Source organism: Parambassis ranga, chromosome 14 (genome assembly GCF_900634625.1).
Source record: "Parambassis ranga chromosome 14, fParRan2.1, whole genome shotgun sequence".
Taxonomy (NCBI): domain Eukaryota; kingdom Metazoa; phylum Chordata; class Actinopteri; family Ambassidae; genus Parambassis; species Parambassis ranga.
In genome coordinates this window covers 11,766,533-11,786,382 of record NC_041034.1, presented here as the reverse complement: position 1 = coordinate 11,786,382, position 19,850 = coordinate 11,766,533, and the positions used below count along the sequence as shown (strand labels likewise).

Sequence of the window (19,850 nt, the reverse complement as noted above, 5' to 3'; positions counted from 1 at the left end):
CCACTGCAATTTTTGGGCAAAGATAAGAGTGGCGTCGTCTTGCAGTTAAGGCTACTATGGCAGCATAGGGGGCATCTTCTGGAGGGGAGAATCCGCCAATTCCTTGCTTAGCCTGTCTGCAATGCCTTATAATTAGCAGAAAGCAGTGACTGGATTTGGAACCCAGCGTCATCCCGCGGTTTCCTCGTTTCAAAGCTGCTGTTTACCCACTGAAAATCACTGGAAAAAGCAGCGGATCCCGATGGCATGGACACTTATGCAAGGTCTGCCGCGCTGCCGTGCTACTGGAGCCTACTTGCTGTCTCTTCATTCAACCCAGCTCCATCGCCATCGCCCCGCAGCCGAGAGAGCCCTGCCGCAACGCGACCAGCGACCACCGAGCCAAAGCAGGCGGCATGAGGCTTGATTCAGTGCATTTATCCATGCTGGTCATCGGGGTCTCATTCGCCTGCTACTCCCCGAGTTTGAATTCCCTGCAGGACCAGGCTTACAAATCCACCGTGGTGATCGAGGGCAAGGTGCAGTCTACGCCTGTGAACGTCTCTGCGGAGCCGTATCGTGTGAATGTCAAAGTGCTGGATGTTTGGCCCCTAAACAGCGGGGGTCTGGAGCGAGAACAGCTCGTCACCGTGGGGGAATTTGGATCTGAGGCTCCGTGCACCAAAGTGAAGAAGAACCACAAGTACATTTTTTTCATGGACCCCACTGACGAGCCCTCGGTTTTCAAGGCATCATTTGCGCCTCTTGACACGAGTGGAAAGAACCTAAAAAAGGATGTTGGGAAGATCTTGTGTGAGGACTGCGGTAAGTAGCCTATTGTGGATTACCGGTGAAGTCCAACCCGGAAGAATGAACGGTCGGTTAACAGCTCCTGGCTCAGGGCTTTTGGTAACAGGCTTTCTGGTGAATTGTAGTTATTGTGGCCACATCATGGTTTGGAGTCACTGGGTACCAGATAGGTGCCTAAGGGGCGTCTATGCAGCAATTTTCGACAACTCTCGCAGGCTCCCATAGCCCACATGATCAATCAAACTCTCTTTCTCTCTCCCTGAACTGCATCAGACATGCGCCTCGCACTGTTGCTTGGAAGGAATTGCAGTTTATGTGTATCGAACTATCTGCATCCAGCAAGCCTGCATTCTTTTTTTTATCGTGTCTTCTAATGCACATCTCTCCTCCTATAGGATTCACAAAAGCATTTCTCTTTTCCAGAATCGCTGTGCCTTCTGGTGCAGTTTCAGGACCAGGGACAGCGGCCTGTATCACCGGTATCACGTGTGGAAAATCACGCTGCCCTAAGCAAATTGGTTCCTGGGCTATATTTAGGCTGTCGCCCTGCTTTAATGCTTTAATACCCCGACACTTTGGCATAGCGTATTGAAGTCTAAGTCCTATTTCCAAAGTGTAGCTTTACACGAAGAGGGACAGCAGTCTGGTGTAGTTTTAACATGGGATAGCTGGCGCTGTTGCTGACATTGTCAAATGATGAACTTTACAAGGCGTGTTTTAATTCCACTACGTTGTTTAGTAAGGTTTGTGAGCACTCCTCAGTATCAGTTTTAAAACAATTGTATCAATAATCATTACATTCAAGTGAATATTTGTTTTTTACTCTCTACCTTCACATAGCTTGTTTAGATGGAACTGTCATGATCTTTTTGTTTCTTACGCTTTGGAAGTTATTGATTAAGACTAATGCAGCATACTGTGCCTGCTGTTGGTGCAGCACTCACATATATTAGTGTGCATGTTTGCATGGATTTGTGTGAGTCAGTCTGTCACCAGCTAAAAGGCTGTTGAGCCTCACCAGTGTAAAACTGACTCTACTAGTGGAGCCGCTGCTGTGTCTACAGTTACCGCCCCGTGCTGGACAACACAACTTCTAAATGTGAGAAAGCTAGTCTTCCATGCTTTGAATGTTTTGTGCTAATTGGAGAATATGTCACACATAAATCTCTCTTCTATAGTGCACACATTTACGTTTCCACTGAGGTCTTGAGGCCTAGAACACGATGTGTGCCCTGTACTGCCACCTTCTGAAATCCTCTTAGCCTATACTCACGAGACACAATTCTCCCCTTCCTCTTAATTTGGACCAACTCACTCTGGCTTTTAAACTCATCATCTCATCAGAAAGGTAGCACGTAATAGACCTTATTGCCTCTTATGACCCGCCCAAACAGCCCCACCCTCCTGTCAGTTTCACTGCCATTTAGCAAAGCTTGTCAGTGATGTGATCAAACAGAAACCATGCCACACCCAGTTTCTGTGCTTTTTAGTTGGATAAAAGAATTCCAGGATGCATTTGTGGTTCATTGTAGATAAGAGGCTTCTTACTCAGTGTAATTGATCTCATCATATCAGTCATGTGACCCCACTCTTCCTCAATCATGCTGTCTTTAATATAACCTTTGAGACAGACAAACAGGGGCCACTTGAGCTCTGATTATTCTGGCTTTTTCATTCAGGAGAGACTGAAGATCAACAGTGATCTGTTGACTGCTTCTTTTACTTTAAGTTACATAGTTAAGTTTAGTTTAGTTGTGCTTCTTTATTTTTTTTAATCTTGAACCTTTGTTGTCTTCCGCTGTCCAGGGGCTTTCTAAAATTCTGGCCTCCACCTGGACTCAATCAGCTGCTAGCACTGGTTCCTGTTAGAAAATAAAACAAAGTTATTTGGACATATATAACAAAAAACACAATCATGTTAAGCTACTGGCCCTCACAGTGGCCCGCTGTTTCTCATATTGTACTTAACAGCATGACAGCCGTTATTTACTGTGAATACAATGCCGCTTTGCGACACATAATGCAGGTACAAGCATATTTGTTATACCGATTAAAACACAGTGGAACCTTATCTCACTAATGAGGAATCTCTGTGGATCTGTATCATCTGATCTGCTTGCTATGTGTATTGCTATGGCGTGCATGGTTAGGTTGCAGTTGAAAAGGAGATTTCTGTTACACTTCACTACACTCACTACTTGATGTTAAGCAGCTTCCAGGCCTGTGAGGTAACTATCAGGTTTCCTGCTAGTTATTTTATTGCTTTGATTATGTCAAAGCACTGACAGAAGTTTTTGTTTGATTGTTTAGAAATCACTGCCTTGCATGGCATTAGCTCACCTCCTGTCTCAGGTTCACTGACTGTGGTGATACAGCATTGCTAGCTTAGGGAACTGTCATGGCTGTTGTATTACTCAGTGCTCCAACATGCACATATCAACACATTCTCAGTTGTCATGTACAGACACACTTTGATATCCCTTGGCATAATAATTGAACATAGTGGTTCACATTCAGCCACAGTATGTACACCCTGAGGTGGTGGGTCAGACTACCCTGCACCTTGAAAACTGATGCTAACCTGTAGGTTGCAAGAAGAACCTGACTGACTGACAAGGTGTCTACATAAGAACTACTTGCAAACACCTAAAATGACAACAACTGAGAGATGTGATGTAACGGCAAACAGAAAAGAGCGTTCCATTAGGAAATGACATTGCTGCATTTTAATCTGTGATTTCAAGTATGTCAGATCTGCCTTTCAGCTAATATTTAGCATAACAATAGTCTCTTTTTTTGCCCCTCATAGATCAGCCTAAATCAAAAGCCTTCACAATAAAACATTGTGGTAGGTGAGGCCTGTAGCTTTTTGTCTAGCTGTACACTCCATGGAGGAGACCTACATAATTGCATTTTTTGTGTGCGTGTGTGGGGGCGTATTCAGACTGGTGGGAGCATTGTATCAGTAAGACTCAGTGCAAGACTTAAAAAGGTATTTGAGGAGTAACATGCTGTCTGACTGTTGCCTTCTTATGTTATTGTACTTTTTTGTGTATATATATTTTTGCACATTTAGCCCTTTCATGTGAATGTACCGTTTGTCACTAATCCTTCACCGTGAGGACCCCTTTGTATGCAGGTCACAGCTGCTGCATTGAGGTGGTAGACAGCCAGAATTTTGCCCAAAGCCATGCATCTTTCTGTGAATTGCAGGAGTTCTTTAGAAGAGCTAGACATAGAACATGAATGACAGCTGCTGATGGCTACTGGGTTTAGCACTTACAGCACAAGTTTGGCTGACGGCAGTATTATTTAACAACATGCACCTACATGTTGGTCATTATACTCTAATGGCACACTGAAGGGCCATTTAGCAAACAGTTGTGACAAAGGTGCTCATTTACTGTATCACACCACCCAAAGTTATTGTCAGGATGTGTGTTTATTTGGATAAGAATGACTGACGAGTTCTCCGTGCCTTGGTGTTTCCAGCTGGAAGCAGGGATTTTTTTCAACTGTATGTTTTGAGAGATTGATTGCTGTGTTCCGTGGATCATTTTACATAGGCTTTCTGTCCTGCTGCATCTATGCTTGCCTGCTCTATGCTGACAAGATAGCTTGATGTATGTATATTTATAAGATGTGTGGGGAGGGAAAAGGGCATGGCCATTTCCAGTAATTGGCTGCTCATTTTCCTGTCCATTAGGCACTTTTTCACAATCTCTCATACTTGTACTCTCCATTTTTTAAGCCAGAATTTGACAAGCTGTTATTACAACAGGGTGGACAGATCGGGTTGTCTTTTGTGCCTGCTAAAGTTACAATTTGACAGTACAGTTGTCATGGCAAAGTTGAGGGTTACCTGTTTGAGTGGTGGTTTTGGAGCTGCAGTCACAAGACTCAAATACCCTCTTTTAATGTCAATATCAGGTGGTGTTTTTAATGGGTGCTGCCAAATATAAAGTTCATATAGTTCATGTTTTCACAGTTTGGTGCGATGAACCTTCAAGCACCTGAAATGGATAGGTAGTCAGCAACAGGACAGTAATGGGATAAAAGAAGATCATAAAGGAATTAATTCCTTATTTGCTGAGACAGATTTGTTTATTAGTAGTATTGTGTAACCCAGAACTTTGTCCATTTCTCTACAGTGTCAGATAATTATTTATAATTATGATATTTATTATTTATATTTATTCTAATAGCTGCTCTGCTTTGGTCTTCTCTACTATTTTCATTTTGTGCTTCCAACTTACAGCAACGAAGTTAAAGTGAAGATTATGTAACAAAAATACATTCAAATCCATAAAAGTAGCTCAACTGCTAGCGCTGAGATGAAGCCAATGTGGAAGTGTTAAAAATTGCACTTTACACTGCAGCCACTAGAGGCTGGCTCCTAAAGCTGGTCATTTTCCATACACTACTGTGTTAAAATGGTAAATGCTAAAATTACCTAGAATTTTGGACACGGCCCCTTTGTGTGACAGGCAGATGCTGTATCACAGTTGGACCTTACTTTTTTGCTGCCTGGCCTCCTCAGCTCCACTTGTACTCTACCTCTTTGTCTGTATTTGGAGTTTAGGCAGACTGTGCCAGCTCTGCCAACATGGTGACATTCAGAGCCTCTTAGAGGATCTATGGGTGATGTCCCAGGTGTTTCATCCATAGTCAATAGGATTCTTTTATGCTTTGTAACATGAGTTGTTTTGAATTACATTTAGAAATCCATACCTCACAGCTAATAGCTTTAAATTTGTGTAGATGTTGGTGCTTTGGACCTTCAGAAGGTGGTCCTCAGTTTGAATATTACTATTACTATCAAACACTGTCAACTCTTTCTTCATCGTGGGAATTTGTTGGTAGATTTAGTGTGCTATATCAGGTGAAGGGGCCGGACAAATTCAAATCCTCATCCATCACCAGCTATCGCCACTGTGGACTTGTAGTTTTTCATCATCTGAATGGGAACTTGCTAGATGGTCCTAATGGAATGCAGACATTGTTAAGGTTATTAGTCACACAAAATGTCATCCTAAGCAGCTTGGGCATATAGACTTCTGACGAATTCAGAATGTGATAACGTCATAGATGAAATCATGAACACCTGAGGGTGACAAGGTTCCTTACTAATCCCTTCTAAGGCCATTTTACAGAAAAGTAGGCAAAAGGTAAAACAATAAGTTCATCAATGCCATCTTATAAAGGTCGAAATGCAGTTAGATATCCAAAAAAAAATAAATAAATAAATTGAGTGTATTGCTCCAAAGTTCATTTTGGACCAAGGGAATTCCAACAATAGGGATTTTGTGCATAGAGATTTTCAGGATTACACAGACTTACCAAAACCAGAAGGTGGAAACAAAGTCGTGTTTTGATAGACGAAAAAGCATGGATGCATGCTGCTATCACAACAAAAGCATGAGCTACAGAACTGCCTGTGCTCCAGACATAATACAAAACCAAAGTTGTTATCACTTTCTAATTCTGGTCTAATGTGCTGCACAACATAACCAAAGTACTACTAGTTTAGTTCTACATGAGTGGTTTAACCAGTCTACTGTGACAGATATTTTCCACAGTTTTAAATGTGTCTGTTAAACATATTCATACTCACACACATACACACACACCAAAGCAATGCTTTGGATGATTATAAATTTCCATGCTGTAATACAGAATTATGTCTGGGCTCATGGAGAATAATGGGCTTACTCTAAGTTCAGCTGGATAAGAACTATGAGAACAAGTTTGCAATGCCATGCAGTTTAAGGCTTGTAATTTTATATCACATTAATCATTTCACCGCTGCAATGGATTCGGTGACAAAGGAGAAAGAGTTAAGTTAAAGTTTAAGACTGTGGAGGTAACAACATGTAAAGTGGCAAATGTGAGGAAAAAAATCATAAAAAATATGCATGTTACAGCCAAACGTGTTTTATCTTCTCATGTGCAAGAATTCTGAATTTGTGACTTATTGCTATGTTTGGGTAAAATTTGTATTTGGATAAAATATGTGTTGATTCATTCAAACATTCAAAACATTTTGTTTTAGTACTCTCACTACCAAGTTGAATAACTTTTTCAAATGAGGCCTTTCTTTGTTTATATCCTTTATATATAACTTTAACCTTTGAGGAAAGAAAAACCCAATATCACTACTGCTACATGGTGCAGCTCTCAAACAGCTGGCTGAAATCAGCCATCAGACAGAGATGCAGGACTTTGTCAGTTGGTGGTGTGTATGCAGATTAGTTTTACAGTTGGTACCTAATCTCACATTCAATAATCTCCATTAATCTCTGGCTGAATCCATAAACTGGGATGAAAGCTGCCTTTGGAACAGCAAAACTATTTAGAGCAGATTTTTTATATATATATTTACAAAAGGGACAATTTGCATTTACCTTCTGCTGTGAGTACAAAGGTTATATAATATTTGTGTGATGTGTCTAGTAAATGAAGGATACACAGTATAAGCGATGAGTTGTAGGACTATAATCAGGTAACACTCACTGACTTGATGACCAAATCACTTTAATGGCACGTAAACATCTTTTTCACTATATTACCATAAGGCTAAAATCTCATTCACTTACATTACCTGTGTCAGTTTGTATGGGTTCAGTTTATTAACAACATTTACACAATTTTTTCCCCTTCTACAACTGTAATCTGAGATTTAATAAAAAAGAAAATAGAACAGAAAATTTCCTGCCAAACCGAACAGCACAGCAACAAAACCTGATAGTCCCCCTGTGAGAACACTTTACACTCTGCCTCTTTTAACAGTTAAGACTCAGAAGTTTTCCACCCACTGAACAATGTTGCCTTCACCACAATGAGGCAGTATATGATCAGGATCAAGAAGCAGGGAGAAACACCGAAAAGTTGAAAGGGATGAGTCCGTTGGGAATGTCACAGCAGTTGTTCCACTCCCTGCCCCTGCAGCTGGAGCAGTGTCAAAAAACACTCAAAAGCCCACAGTCGCTGCACAGTCCAGAAGATATGTGCAGGATAACAACTGTGAAAGTCACTGCCATTTGGATTTCACTTTGATCACAAAAGGGGAAGTTATCTTTCTGGTGTTATACCCATGCTGTTAATTCTGCAGTCGGCTATAGGCGGATGTGTTCTTTTGACTAAACTGACCGTAATGGTGTCCCTTGGGGAACAGGCAGTCATGCACTGTGGACAAAAAAAGATGCCAACAGTTGTGTGGATAAACACGTCCACAGCTGCCCATATGGTCAGTTAACAAGCAGTTTCTATGAAATATAGGATGAAAAACTGATACCTCACAAGTAAAACACAATATGAAGCCTTTCACGCTCGCACCACTATTTCATATGTTTGTATTTACCTGCTCTTTATGAGTAGTATCCTACTTCTTTGTGAAGGCAGTTTAAGTTTACCCAGCCTTTTGAATCATTCAGTAATTTGCAGCTATCTTGGGCTGCAATACTCTTCCTTCACAGGCTGCAGCCAGTGCATGTAATTAAATATTTAAAACCTCTTTTTTTTCTGTGCACAGCACGAAAGGTTGTCGACGAAATTAACCCTTTAAAGTAACAACTCACGTCAACATAAAACCAGAAATACACCAGCAGATTGAGAGAGGGGTGAAAAAAGACTAGGTTTTACAACAACAGGAACAGAGATCAATCATTCACCAGCGTTAATAAAACATTGTTGTCTGTCGGCTCTTAGGTGGGTACGGAATGTCTTTTATTTTTATGTTCTTAATTTGATCTGCTTATACAGTTTACACAGCAGATTGACTAATGCTTGTGAGGAAAAAAGACTTACAACAATTTATACCAGGGTTAGACAAGTGCATTTGGATTAGTTCACATCTTTTGGTCTTGTAATCTAACCCTGGATCAGTGCATGTAATTGTCATAACTGAAAAACCCTCATTTCTCAGCGATCTGAAACCTGGTTAAGCTGCTTGGCTCTCTCCAATGTTAAACAGGTTACTGTGGCATGTAAAATCCTTTTTCTACCCACGTCTGGTGCTTGTTGTCTCCACACACTGACATTTGATGTATTTTTTTTAGGAATTGTATAAATGCCTGTAAACTAATACGGCTTGTGGTCAGGAGTGTCACATAAAATACAGATGAGATCAATGTTGTTTTGGCACATCGTAGAAGTATTCTGCTCTTGCTCAGGCCAAGGAGGGAGGGTGAAGCTTGCGGGCACACGTTTCTATGTTCTTTCACTTGTAGCTTTTTTTTTTTTTAGCTGTAGGCATAATACTGAAGACAACACACTCCGTAAACTGGTTTATAGATGACAATACGATTCCAATCAGTCATTCTGTCAAAGGCCTACATACATCTTGATATCTGTGTCAAAAAAATAGCAGCTGAAGGTCAGGAGTTAAAATTTCAATGATGTTGCAATTTTTTTTTCCAGTTCAGTTCATTACAGTGTACTGCTGATAACCTGGAAAAAAAAACGGTATGAGAGCATTGCTTATCATGTTACTTGGAAAATTATGAGTTGATGATGATGTTCCAGAAGCAAGGTACATGTTTTAGCTGGAAGCTGGAGGGATGAATGTAAAACATGCTGCCAAAGTTTCTGGCTGAAAATGGGTAATTATTACTTATTGACAAGTAGGTTGTGTTATTAGTGTATGTTATGTGATACTTGAAGGTGTGTATACGTGCATCACGTGTGAAGGTGTGTGTGCATCCAGTCCATTGCAGCGCCTCCTCGCTAAGGCGTCAGGTGGATTCACAGGAAGCAGCATGACACTGAAGGACAGTGCAGGAGATAACCTTTCACTACTGACTCTCTCTCTCTGGCATTCAAATTTACCACAGGCCCCAGGCCGCTGCTTCACTCTCATCAAGCACAAATTTCTACTGGCCTCCTGGTTTGATGTGTATATATTAGCCCATCACGGTAGGATGGGCCCTAAACTGAGCATCACCTGGAACAGTGACCTTTTACCTTTTTAAAAAAAAAAAAAAAAAAAAAAAAAAGATTGATCTCCAAGCCTTTTGCATGAAACTACCTTTGCAGAGTTTTAGCAGGAATGTGAGCAGTTTAATTAGATTTTTCACAGATCTGTGCAGATGCTTGCCAGTGCTTGTGCATGTTTTTCTTTGGATACTTTCTGCAAAGTAGATTTGCTATAATTCTGAGTCGGCAAGCGTATGCATGTTTTCATGTGTCAATTGGCTATTTTCAGAAGCCTGTGTTTGTTGTTGTGATTTGAGAGTGACTACTGTTGTCCTGATAAAATATCAGGCATTCAAGTGAGGGTTTGTCCAAAAGTGGAATATAACTGGCAGTTACAAATGTCCAAAGAAAGCTGACAGTGTCCATGACAGGAACTTCAACAAAACGATAGGGAACAAAAGGACCATGGGAAGGGCAACTGTGTTTGTGTGCAGCGTGCCGAAGTGTTGAAAAGAGGGGCTGCCGGCACTCCTGCTGGGCGCCTCCCGGTGTGTTTAAGGGACGTGTCCGGCCATGTTCACCCCACACACACAGCACATATCCTGAGAGAAGGTTTGTTTCCTCAGGTATGTTGTAGGTGTGGATTGATGTGTGTCTTAACATGAAAAGACTTTACACAGAATGGAATGGCTTGTTAGCACTGTTTGGAAGTGGACCAGGAGAAAATCATGTTTCCCTCAACAGGGGTCTTCTGCTTTAAGGCAGAAGGTTTATCTCAACAGTCAGAGAAAACGTGCATTCATAGGCGAGCGGAGATGAATTGCCTAATTCTGTGGTCTGTGATTGAACGTAACACAGAGGAGGAGCTGATAAAAGATTATGACACTGCTGACTCACAGATGAATAACTCGTCAACAACTCAACACAAACATTCCTCAGTATTTACACTATGTATTTGGATATTTTGATGCATTTAAGTTCACTATCATCCCATTGTGAGACGACTAGACACTTGACACCTACTTTCACAGCAACTCTAGCGTGCCGTCTGTCTTTCTACAAACTGTGATGTCATAAAGTTACAAATTCTGGTGCTTTTCCAAAATGAATGATTTGGGAAAGATATCAAAGTATAGTAAATCCTCGCTGTTATTTATTTGGAATTGTAACAGATTTGAACAAAGGAATTCATGTGCTGAAAATGATTATGAATTTGTAAAGATAAAAGCATGCATGTCTGCCTGTGATTGTACATGTATGATACGTGCGGGGGAGTGTGTTTTGCTAATAGGCTGTGCCTCTGTCCTTTACCCTTGCTTTCTTCTGACCTTCCACCAGAGCTCCTGCTCATTATTGTGTTGCTCTAATCTGGAAGGGACAGGACTGGGTGCAGAAGTGTATTTATCTTCCTGCACAAATAGGACCTCTTTCCGTCTGGTCTCTGCTCAGCTTGTTGTTGAAAGATAGTGAGCAGCGTAAAGCAAGCTCCAGTATGTGCATGGGTTTCTGTATATGTGTGTGTGTGTGTGAGTGTGTGTTTGTGTGTGTGTGTGCACGGGTGAACTGAGATGTGTCCCAGCTGGCCCACAGACCAGTACACTAACCATCACCTCACTGCAGCAAATGCAGACAAAAGAGGAATATATCTCCCTTGTGATATTGATACCCCTTAACTCTGAGGGTGTTTTACCCTAAATGAGAAAGCAACATTCCTCACAGAGGTCTGTTGTACTAAAAGGCAGTAAGATCAGTGTTACAGAAAGTCCCTGTAGTGTGAGCCCTGTAGCCCTGTTTCCGCTTTTTCTCCATCACATCTGTTGGGATGTGTACTTTTGCTACGCATTGTCTAGGCATGTTTCTTTTCATTCCCTTGTTGTCTCCATGACATTAGGCTCAGAAGCAGGCAGTTATCATACTGTGCAAATGGCCAGGGGCCAGGAAACCACTGTACGCAAGCCAGCATTACAAAACAACACAAAATGTACCATTAAAAAATACAAACAATGGCCTCTCTTTGTATCGTCGTTCTGATGAAACCATAAGTTAACCACTTTGTCGCTAACCAGTGCCGTCATGCTGCACTTTGTCTGTATTCACACAAACATGGTTTAGTATGATATTATTACTACACAGGTTTTGAGCAACAATTAATACGCTGTTGGCCAAAACACAACTATTAGATTTTAGGCCAAAGCTTTGGTACTGCACCTCCAGTCTAAGCTGCTCACACTGGCAGTGGCTTGGCTATTTAGAACTATTACAGCTTTAGCTAGCTTTGACCTCCTTCTTAGTGCCTGGGTTGTCAGTTACTGGTCTGCTTGGCGATGGATTTAACTGCTTCCAGTAGGCTGGACAGGAATTTCTTTTTGTGTGCCTGTGGAGTCATCTTGTCGCTTTGAGATGACCCAACCACAGCTTTGGCTTCCTGTCAGGCATGTCTGGCTTGCCAGAGCACAGTGTGAGGCCATCCTGGCACTGTCAGCTGGGGCCACTCTGTTGCCCACTTATCAAGCTCACTCAATTTGAGACTGCCTTGATCTGGGCTTATGCCGCCGAAGCATGATCTAAGCTTACACATGCGTAGTGGCCTGTTTTCCAGGAAAAGCCTACATTGGTGAAAAACAAACAAAGAGATAAGAAAGACTCTTGATAAGCTCAAGCTCAACAGCCATGAGAGGCGATGGCAGAAATGCAAATGATTTGACCAAGATGCTGTTTTCACTCTTTGTGAAAATTCCTCACAGTGTCCTCATTGTGACATGTTTGTGCTGCTCTAAAAACACATTCTGGAGATAAAGGACAAGTGCAGAGCGCAAAAGGAATTTGATTTGATGCGAAGAATGCAAAGCAGAGAGCGGATGCGCGTATGTTTTTGAAGGGGGGGTTACTGATAAGAGCACAACCTTCCCATGTTTTCCCTCATGTAAATTTACATTTCTCTAGTGTAAATCAAATTCATTTACACCTAAAACCAATATCAATAATCTACTTAGGTCAACAATTTTTCATGTTTATTTAGGTTGATATTTTTGTTAGGCTGTACAATGTTCAGAGTGATATTCAGTAACAGTGTGTAAAAAAAAAAAAAAAGTTTTTACAGTTGGTCTGAGGGTGAATATGAGTATGCAGTGGAAAAACCCACGCTACGAGCCTGCTGTGATTCAGATGTGATGTCTTAAGTATGCTTTAATACAGGCAACGGGTTTGTATTTGGTACACTATGAGTGGAAAAAGGGTCCCGTTTGAACGCATCAATGACCTATGCACTTCTTCTATTTACATGTGGATGCACCTGTGTGTTTGTGTGCGTATGCGTATGTGCGTGTTTGAGGGGGTATGTTTGTATTTGAGTGCGACAGTGTATACTTTGTCAGCCTGAGGACACTTAGATTGAGTATGTGTTGTTCTCTCTGGTGAGAGCGCACATATGTGTTTGCGTGAAGACCTGGTTCTATGTGGGTGTGTGTTTGATAAACTGTGAGAGCATGTGGGAGACTGTTTGTCTATTCATCTGGGTGAGAGCGGGAGAGAAAGACCAGAATGAGGAGGTGGAAAAGATCTGCTTCCAGCCTCTATCTTCAAGTCAATCTGCTCACAGTCACACAAACCTCTTTATCTCTGCCTTAGACAGAAGAAAGGGAGACAGGCAGGGAGAGACAGACAGACGGACAGAGACGCAGAAAATAAATACGTTTAAAAGGAGGGAAAATACAGCGGGAATGAGAGATTCAATCAGACAGTCTTAAGAAGATAGAGCGGATTTTTGTTTAAGAGGATCAAAGTCATTCTCAGACAGCATCTGTCATTAAAACTATTTTTTGCTATTTCAATACCATAGCGATACATTGGGACTGTCCAGATGATGGGCAAATATGTGCAGAATAAAGTCAACCTATATTACATAGACCTATGCACTAATTTTGATCTATTTTTCCCTTCAGCACAGTGGATTTTGAGTGGCAATTTACACTTGTTCCTCTCTTGTTTCTTTTTCCTAACTACATTCTACATTTAGTGCACGCTTTATCTTTCTGACACACACATAACAGGAAAAAATACTCACACAGAGGAGGTCTGTTGTGTCTTCCTAAAGAGCATTTTGGCTGTCATTGACATTTTAGCCCCAACCTGTTTTGGTAAGGCAAACCTCCCCAAACTGCAACAAACTTATTTTTTTTTTTTGAATGCCACATGGATGAGTCCTGTTCCAACCGAAACATTTTATATGCATTTATTCACACAGGGTACTGCAGGTCAGGACTGCAGTGTCCAGTCATTAAAAAACACACAGCTGCTGTATACTGTATGTCTGGATCTATCTGCATGTAAAATGAGCCCATAGAGCAAAAAATCTAATAGTTTAACATCAGCATAATTCTGGATCTGACACAAATGTTTGAGTGTCATTCATTCTTCAGCTCTAGTATGGCCCAGATAAGACAATAAAAGTTTGAAGGCACAGAGATGACTGACTGTGTGTGCATGCGTGTGTGGCTGCCTTGGTGCTGTCCTCCTATTGCAGTATCATGCCTCATTGGCTGATGAGTTGCTATGCTCATCTCTTGTTCCTCTCAGCCCCAATCAAACCTGTCATGATATGAGTCAGTGTGGCCATAAGTGGGAAAGATGCCTCTTACCATTAGATCAATCAGTTATCAGACACCTCAATCAAATTTTATCTGGTGTGGAGCCACGTCTGGAGCAGAGAGACACTGCTGGTGTCTTGTGCTTATCAAAGCTAGCTAGCAACAGAAACAGGATAGAGCAGGAGAACTGAACAAACTAAGAGACTAAAGAGCTGAAATCTCATTTTGTCAGTGGCCTTGAGAGTGGAGCATGCTCAGTGCTGATGTTTGTCATCTCTTTCTCTCTCTCTCTCTCTGAGATGCTACTGCAGTGCTTCCCAGCAGGCTTGGCACAGGCTTACTCATGGACATCTCTCTTATGGAGCGATACAGTGGCCAGGCTGCAGCTGTGTGTCTTCGTTTCACTCCCTGTTTCTTGGTTTTTGCTCTGTCTCTCCTATCTCACCTGTCTGTTATTCCTGCCTCCCTCACTCACTCCTGCCTTTGTGTTTCTTACACATTACCTCCTACTTTTCTCTCTCACATCCTTTCTTGTTTCTTTTTCCTCTCTTGTCTCTCATCCTCACTCCGCCCTTCTGAATCTCTCTCACATACTCTAGTTGCTACCCTTAAGACTGTGGTTACCATGGTGACAGCTATGTGCTGCGGAAACGTCAAAGGGCTGAAACCACACACGATCACTTCCTTGTTTAACACTTAAAGTCTCTTTCTTTCTTAGCAGCTGTGTGTAGACATCAGGCTGCACTTGATTTGAATTCATCCATCCATTTACTTTGTTGTAAACGGAGGTTAATGAGGAGGTTATTGTGATTTCTGGTGTCTATCTGTGCTCCCGATCTCAGCTGTTGCTGAGCAGAGTCATTAGGGAACCTCAGATTTGGAATCTCTGTTGACCTTGGCACAGCTGACCTTGAGAAAATAGCCCCTTCCTCAGGCCTCCAGATGTCACTGACATTGATTTGTGTCGTGCCTCCCCTGAAGGGGGCTTCACTGCAGCCTGCCCAGTGACATAACTCAGTGTCTCATCACATGCTTTTCATCTTTAGCTTGTCATTCATACACTTTCAGACACAATTACAGCTCATATATATATATGGACACACAGGACTATCAACAGATTACATTTATGAGAAATGTGTGTTTTATGCGATCTCCTTGGTCACTGCTACAACAGATTGGCCGGATGAGCAGGTTTTTATCTGAGCAATGTTGTAACAACACACAGTGCATGGTCAACTGAGGATGCTTTATTAATTGGTGAATATCAGCAGGTGGGTCTGTTCTCTATCATCTGATGAGGACATCTGAGGACATTAGTTTCACTCCCACATCCCCCATTTATCCATTTTGCTTTCTGTGCTCCCTCCTTTTACTAATCTCTCCATTTATCCTCTTTTTCCCTCCTGTTTCATTTTGTCCTCTCTCTACCCCCCCCTTCACCTCTGACAATCAAAACTACCCACTCTAATCCCCCTCCCTACACACTCTGCTATATGCTTTGCTCTATACACTTTGTTGAGGGAAAAAAGCTGCTGACAGATGTAAACAACATAACCTAATGGCTGTTTAAAGCCATTATGTCTAAAAAGATAAACTCTCATGCCTGTTAAAGGGCAGGAGCGCTGGTGAGCAGTATCAGTGTGATGATGTGCAGGTATGCTGTTGTTAGGAGGGAGCTGCTCAGTTCCATCACAAAGGAAAGCTGTCTCCCCGTTGCAACAAGGAGGGATTAGGAGGCAGGCAGAGATGGGTCTGTGAAGCATTTATGAGTAGGGTGTACAAAGGATCCATGTAAGAACTTTTAGGGGTTGGTTCCTTTTTTTTCTCTTTTGGATGTGGTCTTAAACATATGCTCCTCCCACACTAGCCCGTTGTGCCCCTCCACCTCCAGACCCTGATCCAAGGACGGCCCACGGCTGTTGAAAAACAGCAGATGCTTTTCAAGAAAAAAAAATGAGAAAGAGAGAGAGAGAGAGATTTAGATGCACATGTTCATGACCATATTTGTGTCTGGGTGTGTAAGTTCATTTCAGCGCCTTGTTCTACTCCACGAGCTCATACACAAAAGCTCAACCTTGTTCAGAAATGTGGGCAAAAATCAATTGATCTTAGTGTGTACTATGTACTTCTCTTTTTTTTGTATGTTCATCGTTTTTATTTAATGTTATTGTGCATCCATAATGTTTGCAGTTAAGTTCATTTTAGCAAGTTTGCACAAACTGACACAAGGGCCACATTTTTTTTGTCCAAGGTTAATATGCTCCAGATTCCACTGTTACATACAGTGCACTCTCACGTCACCTTTTACTTACTTGCATCTTTTGTAGCTCTGCTGAAAGACGCCACTTTTCTTCTGTCCTGACGTCACAAATACTCACATTTCTGACACATACATAAACCGCATGCCCACCCACAGACTCTCAGGCCTGGGAACGAGTCTCATCTTGTATAGTGGTAGAGGAAGTGAGTGTTCAGATTGGGGGGAAAGATAGGATGGGAAAGACGGCAGGGGCAGCTCTCTGTCACACCCCTGCCAATCCTTACTTATAGCTGCTGACACATTATATCATTGAGAACAACCACAGGGAGGAGAGGAGAGAGTAATTTGTTTCTGAACTGTAGTAAACTACATTGAACCTGGTTGGCGTGTCAGAACTTGGCCTCACTTTGACCTCTTTCAAGGTTTCTTGTCCACAGACGAGGCTTATGCTATTGAGCGTGCTGACCTGTTAAGACATGACCCTTCTGCTGCCCCTTTCAATCCCTTCTGCCACCGCCTACTCCCAAGAAACGTCAAGAATCCTCTCAGGGCTTGACTGAGACAAACCCTGGGATGGCCCCACAGATGACTCATCTACAGGTTTCATTGAGAATCACTCGGCTGTTGTTTCAGTCTATTTTTTGCCACTTGGCAGGGCAGTGGTGTTCAGTCGGCATGAAATTAGAAAAATTCTTCTGATATAGCAGCTTAAAATACAACTTTGCTGATCATGTTGTCACAGTTTGGGCAATGTCAAATGAAGATGAAATATGTTTGCATTAGAGATCACATCACACAAGCCTTAGTTTGTTCTATGAAAAGGCAGCGTAAATGTGTGGCTAAAGAACTGGTTTGTGATTTTCCACTGAAAAGAGTAATCTACAGTTATGATGTCACTATATGCACATATGCACTATGAACCTCAAGCATGACAAAAAATGGTGGACAAGGTTTTCCCTTTACAAGTTTTGTTCCTGCTTGTGTAAGCCTAAATTTGCATTAATTTGACTGCTTTGAATTAGGCAGACTAAATGCTACATGATATGATACACTACATTGACAATTCTATGGGTGTGGAAATGTACTGTACTCAAAGACTGCTACATATATGGTCATATGGAATCAGTACTTTTCCTATTTGCAACAAGCTTTTCCAACATGTTATTGGCTACCGTGTTAATAAGTCCTATTCTGATAAAGAGGCTTTCAGATGACATGACCACATTTGGGGACATTTTCCTAATTTCTTTAAAACGGTCTGAATGAAAATATCAAAATTATGGAAAACGTGCAATATAAAGCTTATACAGATGGCTCATTGCTGCAGGAGCATTGATGACATCTGGCTATCAGTGACAGGGAGAGAGGTACAACCGCAGACATGCTGAAACTTGCCTGTAGTATTGAGAGAGGTACTGATAGACAGAGAGTTGAGGAAGGGGAGCAGCTTGGCAAAGCCAAAGATGATTTTGTGTAATTTTGCAAGGAGCAGTCCGTCACAGATTCTGATCTGACATTCCGCACCTCACACAGCGCTCTCTTACACATATCTGCAGAAACTGTGCTCAGCAAATGTGAACCAGATGTAAAGTGTTTTGGGACCCCGACATCAACCTGGCAAGGGCAGGTCTCTGCCTGAATTATCTGGGTTGGGTCAGGAGTGCAAAGGGGACAGCTTAACTGGTCTCACTTCACTTCTGCACGGGTCGTTACGGAGGAGAAGATGCTGCCGGAGTAAATGAAATGGTTTTGGCCACATGCAGAGCCATGGAGCTTGAATGGCCAACTTCAGATTTTTATGGGGACTCCGTGGGATTGGTCTCTCGCTGTCCTCGCTCATGACTGCAGGGCCTGGAAGAGCCACTGCTTATCTGTTAGATCCAGAAAGGGAACAGTTGATTGCCTTAAAGCAATGGGAAATGCTTTCCTTGCTCCTCCTCTTTCTCCCCCTCCTCCCTCTCTATTCCCTCATTTTTCCTCTTTCCTCCTCAGCCTACCTTTCTCTCCTTATTTTTCCTCCCTGCTCCCTCCTCCCTCTCTCTCTCTTTCTCCCTCTCTCTCCCTCCCTTCCCCTCTCTCTCTCTCTCTCTCTCTCTCTTACTCTCTCTCCCTCTCCTTCTGCCCTGCTGTGAGTAGGTGGTTCCTTTCTGTACTTGATTGGTGCGAGTCTATATAGGAGGAGAGACGCTCTAACAGGCTCAGAGTCTGGTGGTGCCCACTTGCCACACGTTCCCTTAAGGACTACCTGTTTCTTTTCCTGAGAGGATTTACTTTCTTCTGACAGCATGACGGAGAGCAAGAAGAAAGAGAGGAAAGGCAGAAAGAAGGGAGGTAAAAAAGGACAAAAGGAGAAAGAGGGCGATCTCACTACAGGTAAAATTAAATTAAAGGTGGTTTCTGTATGTTTACTTTTGTGTCTGAAAGAGAGAGAGAGACAGACCTGTTTGAGTTTGTGTTGCCATATTACGGAAGTGTTGGACAAAGTTAGTATCCTGTTGGCTTGTCAAAGCTTGCCACCAGGTTGTCACATGGATCGGTCTTCTGAGGGGGGTCAGTATGAAAGATGCACATCTGGTTTGGAACTGTATGGAAGTCAAATGACAGGAAAGTAAATGAACTTTTAGAGCATTCTCTGGGGCTCACAGCTGTATATTAGTTCTGTGTAAGCTGACATTTTTGTTAGTTCAGATGTCACATTTCACATGTTTGAAAGCCATGTTTTTTTAAATAAAGTTTATATAGCAGGAAAGCATTTCTTTTTTATTTCATGCTCCCTGACAGGGTTAATAATTTAAAGGTTGCCTCAGTGTTTTCACTTCTCATCTTAATTCTGCATCTGCTGTGACTCACCTGGCCAAAAAAAAAAAGAAAACTCACTAGAAGTTACTTTGGCATGAGAATATCATGGGAGCTGTTTGTCTTTCACAGTCACAAAGGTAGCAATGTGCTTGCACAGTAGTGGATCCAACAAGCTACTGCATGTCATTGTAGTTTGACCTGAGGTCATGGGGAAGCCCAACCCCCGTTTAAATGACACTGGTAAGGACAATACCTTGCTTATGACTGTATGTGTGATTCCTTCTTTGATCAGATCTTAGACAGCATCTCTTCATCTCTGTGGACATTGTCTACCCGCTGATGTCACTCCTGTCAGCTTCCAGCAGACCACCCGCAGGAATGAGTCTTTTTTTTTTTCAAGCAAGCAAGATTTTCACCTTACAAATATGCTACTGTTGTTGTTTTTGGCAGCATCTGTAATCGGTGTTCTTGTTTTATTAGACATGCACATTTTATTAATATGA

The 19,850-nt window shown here is 42.0% G+C and overlaps 1 protein-coding gene across 5 annotated transcripts in view; it reads left to right on the top strand.

Annotated features, from left to right (window-relative positions):
- nrg2a (neuregulin 2a) overlaps window positions 1-19,850 on the top strand; it is a 62,525-nt gene that overhangs the window by 2,556 nt on the left and 40,119 nt on the right. For 2 of the 5 annotated variants that reach the window (XM_028422540.1, XM_028422539.1), the window contains exon 1: window positions 393-804. The exons of 1 other annotated variant lie outside the window; for it this stretch is intronic. In XM_028422540.1, the coding sequence (XP_028278341.1) occupies window positions 396-804 (409 nt within the window). In that variant the 5' untranslated portion in view covers window positions 393-395. Of the gene's footprint in view, window positions 1-392; window positions 805-18,697; window positions 18,922-19,850 lie in introns of those variants that run through there. 2 more of the 5 variants (XM_028422536.1, XM_028422537.1) reach the window with 2 other exon arrangements.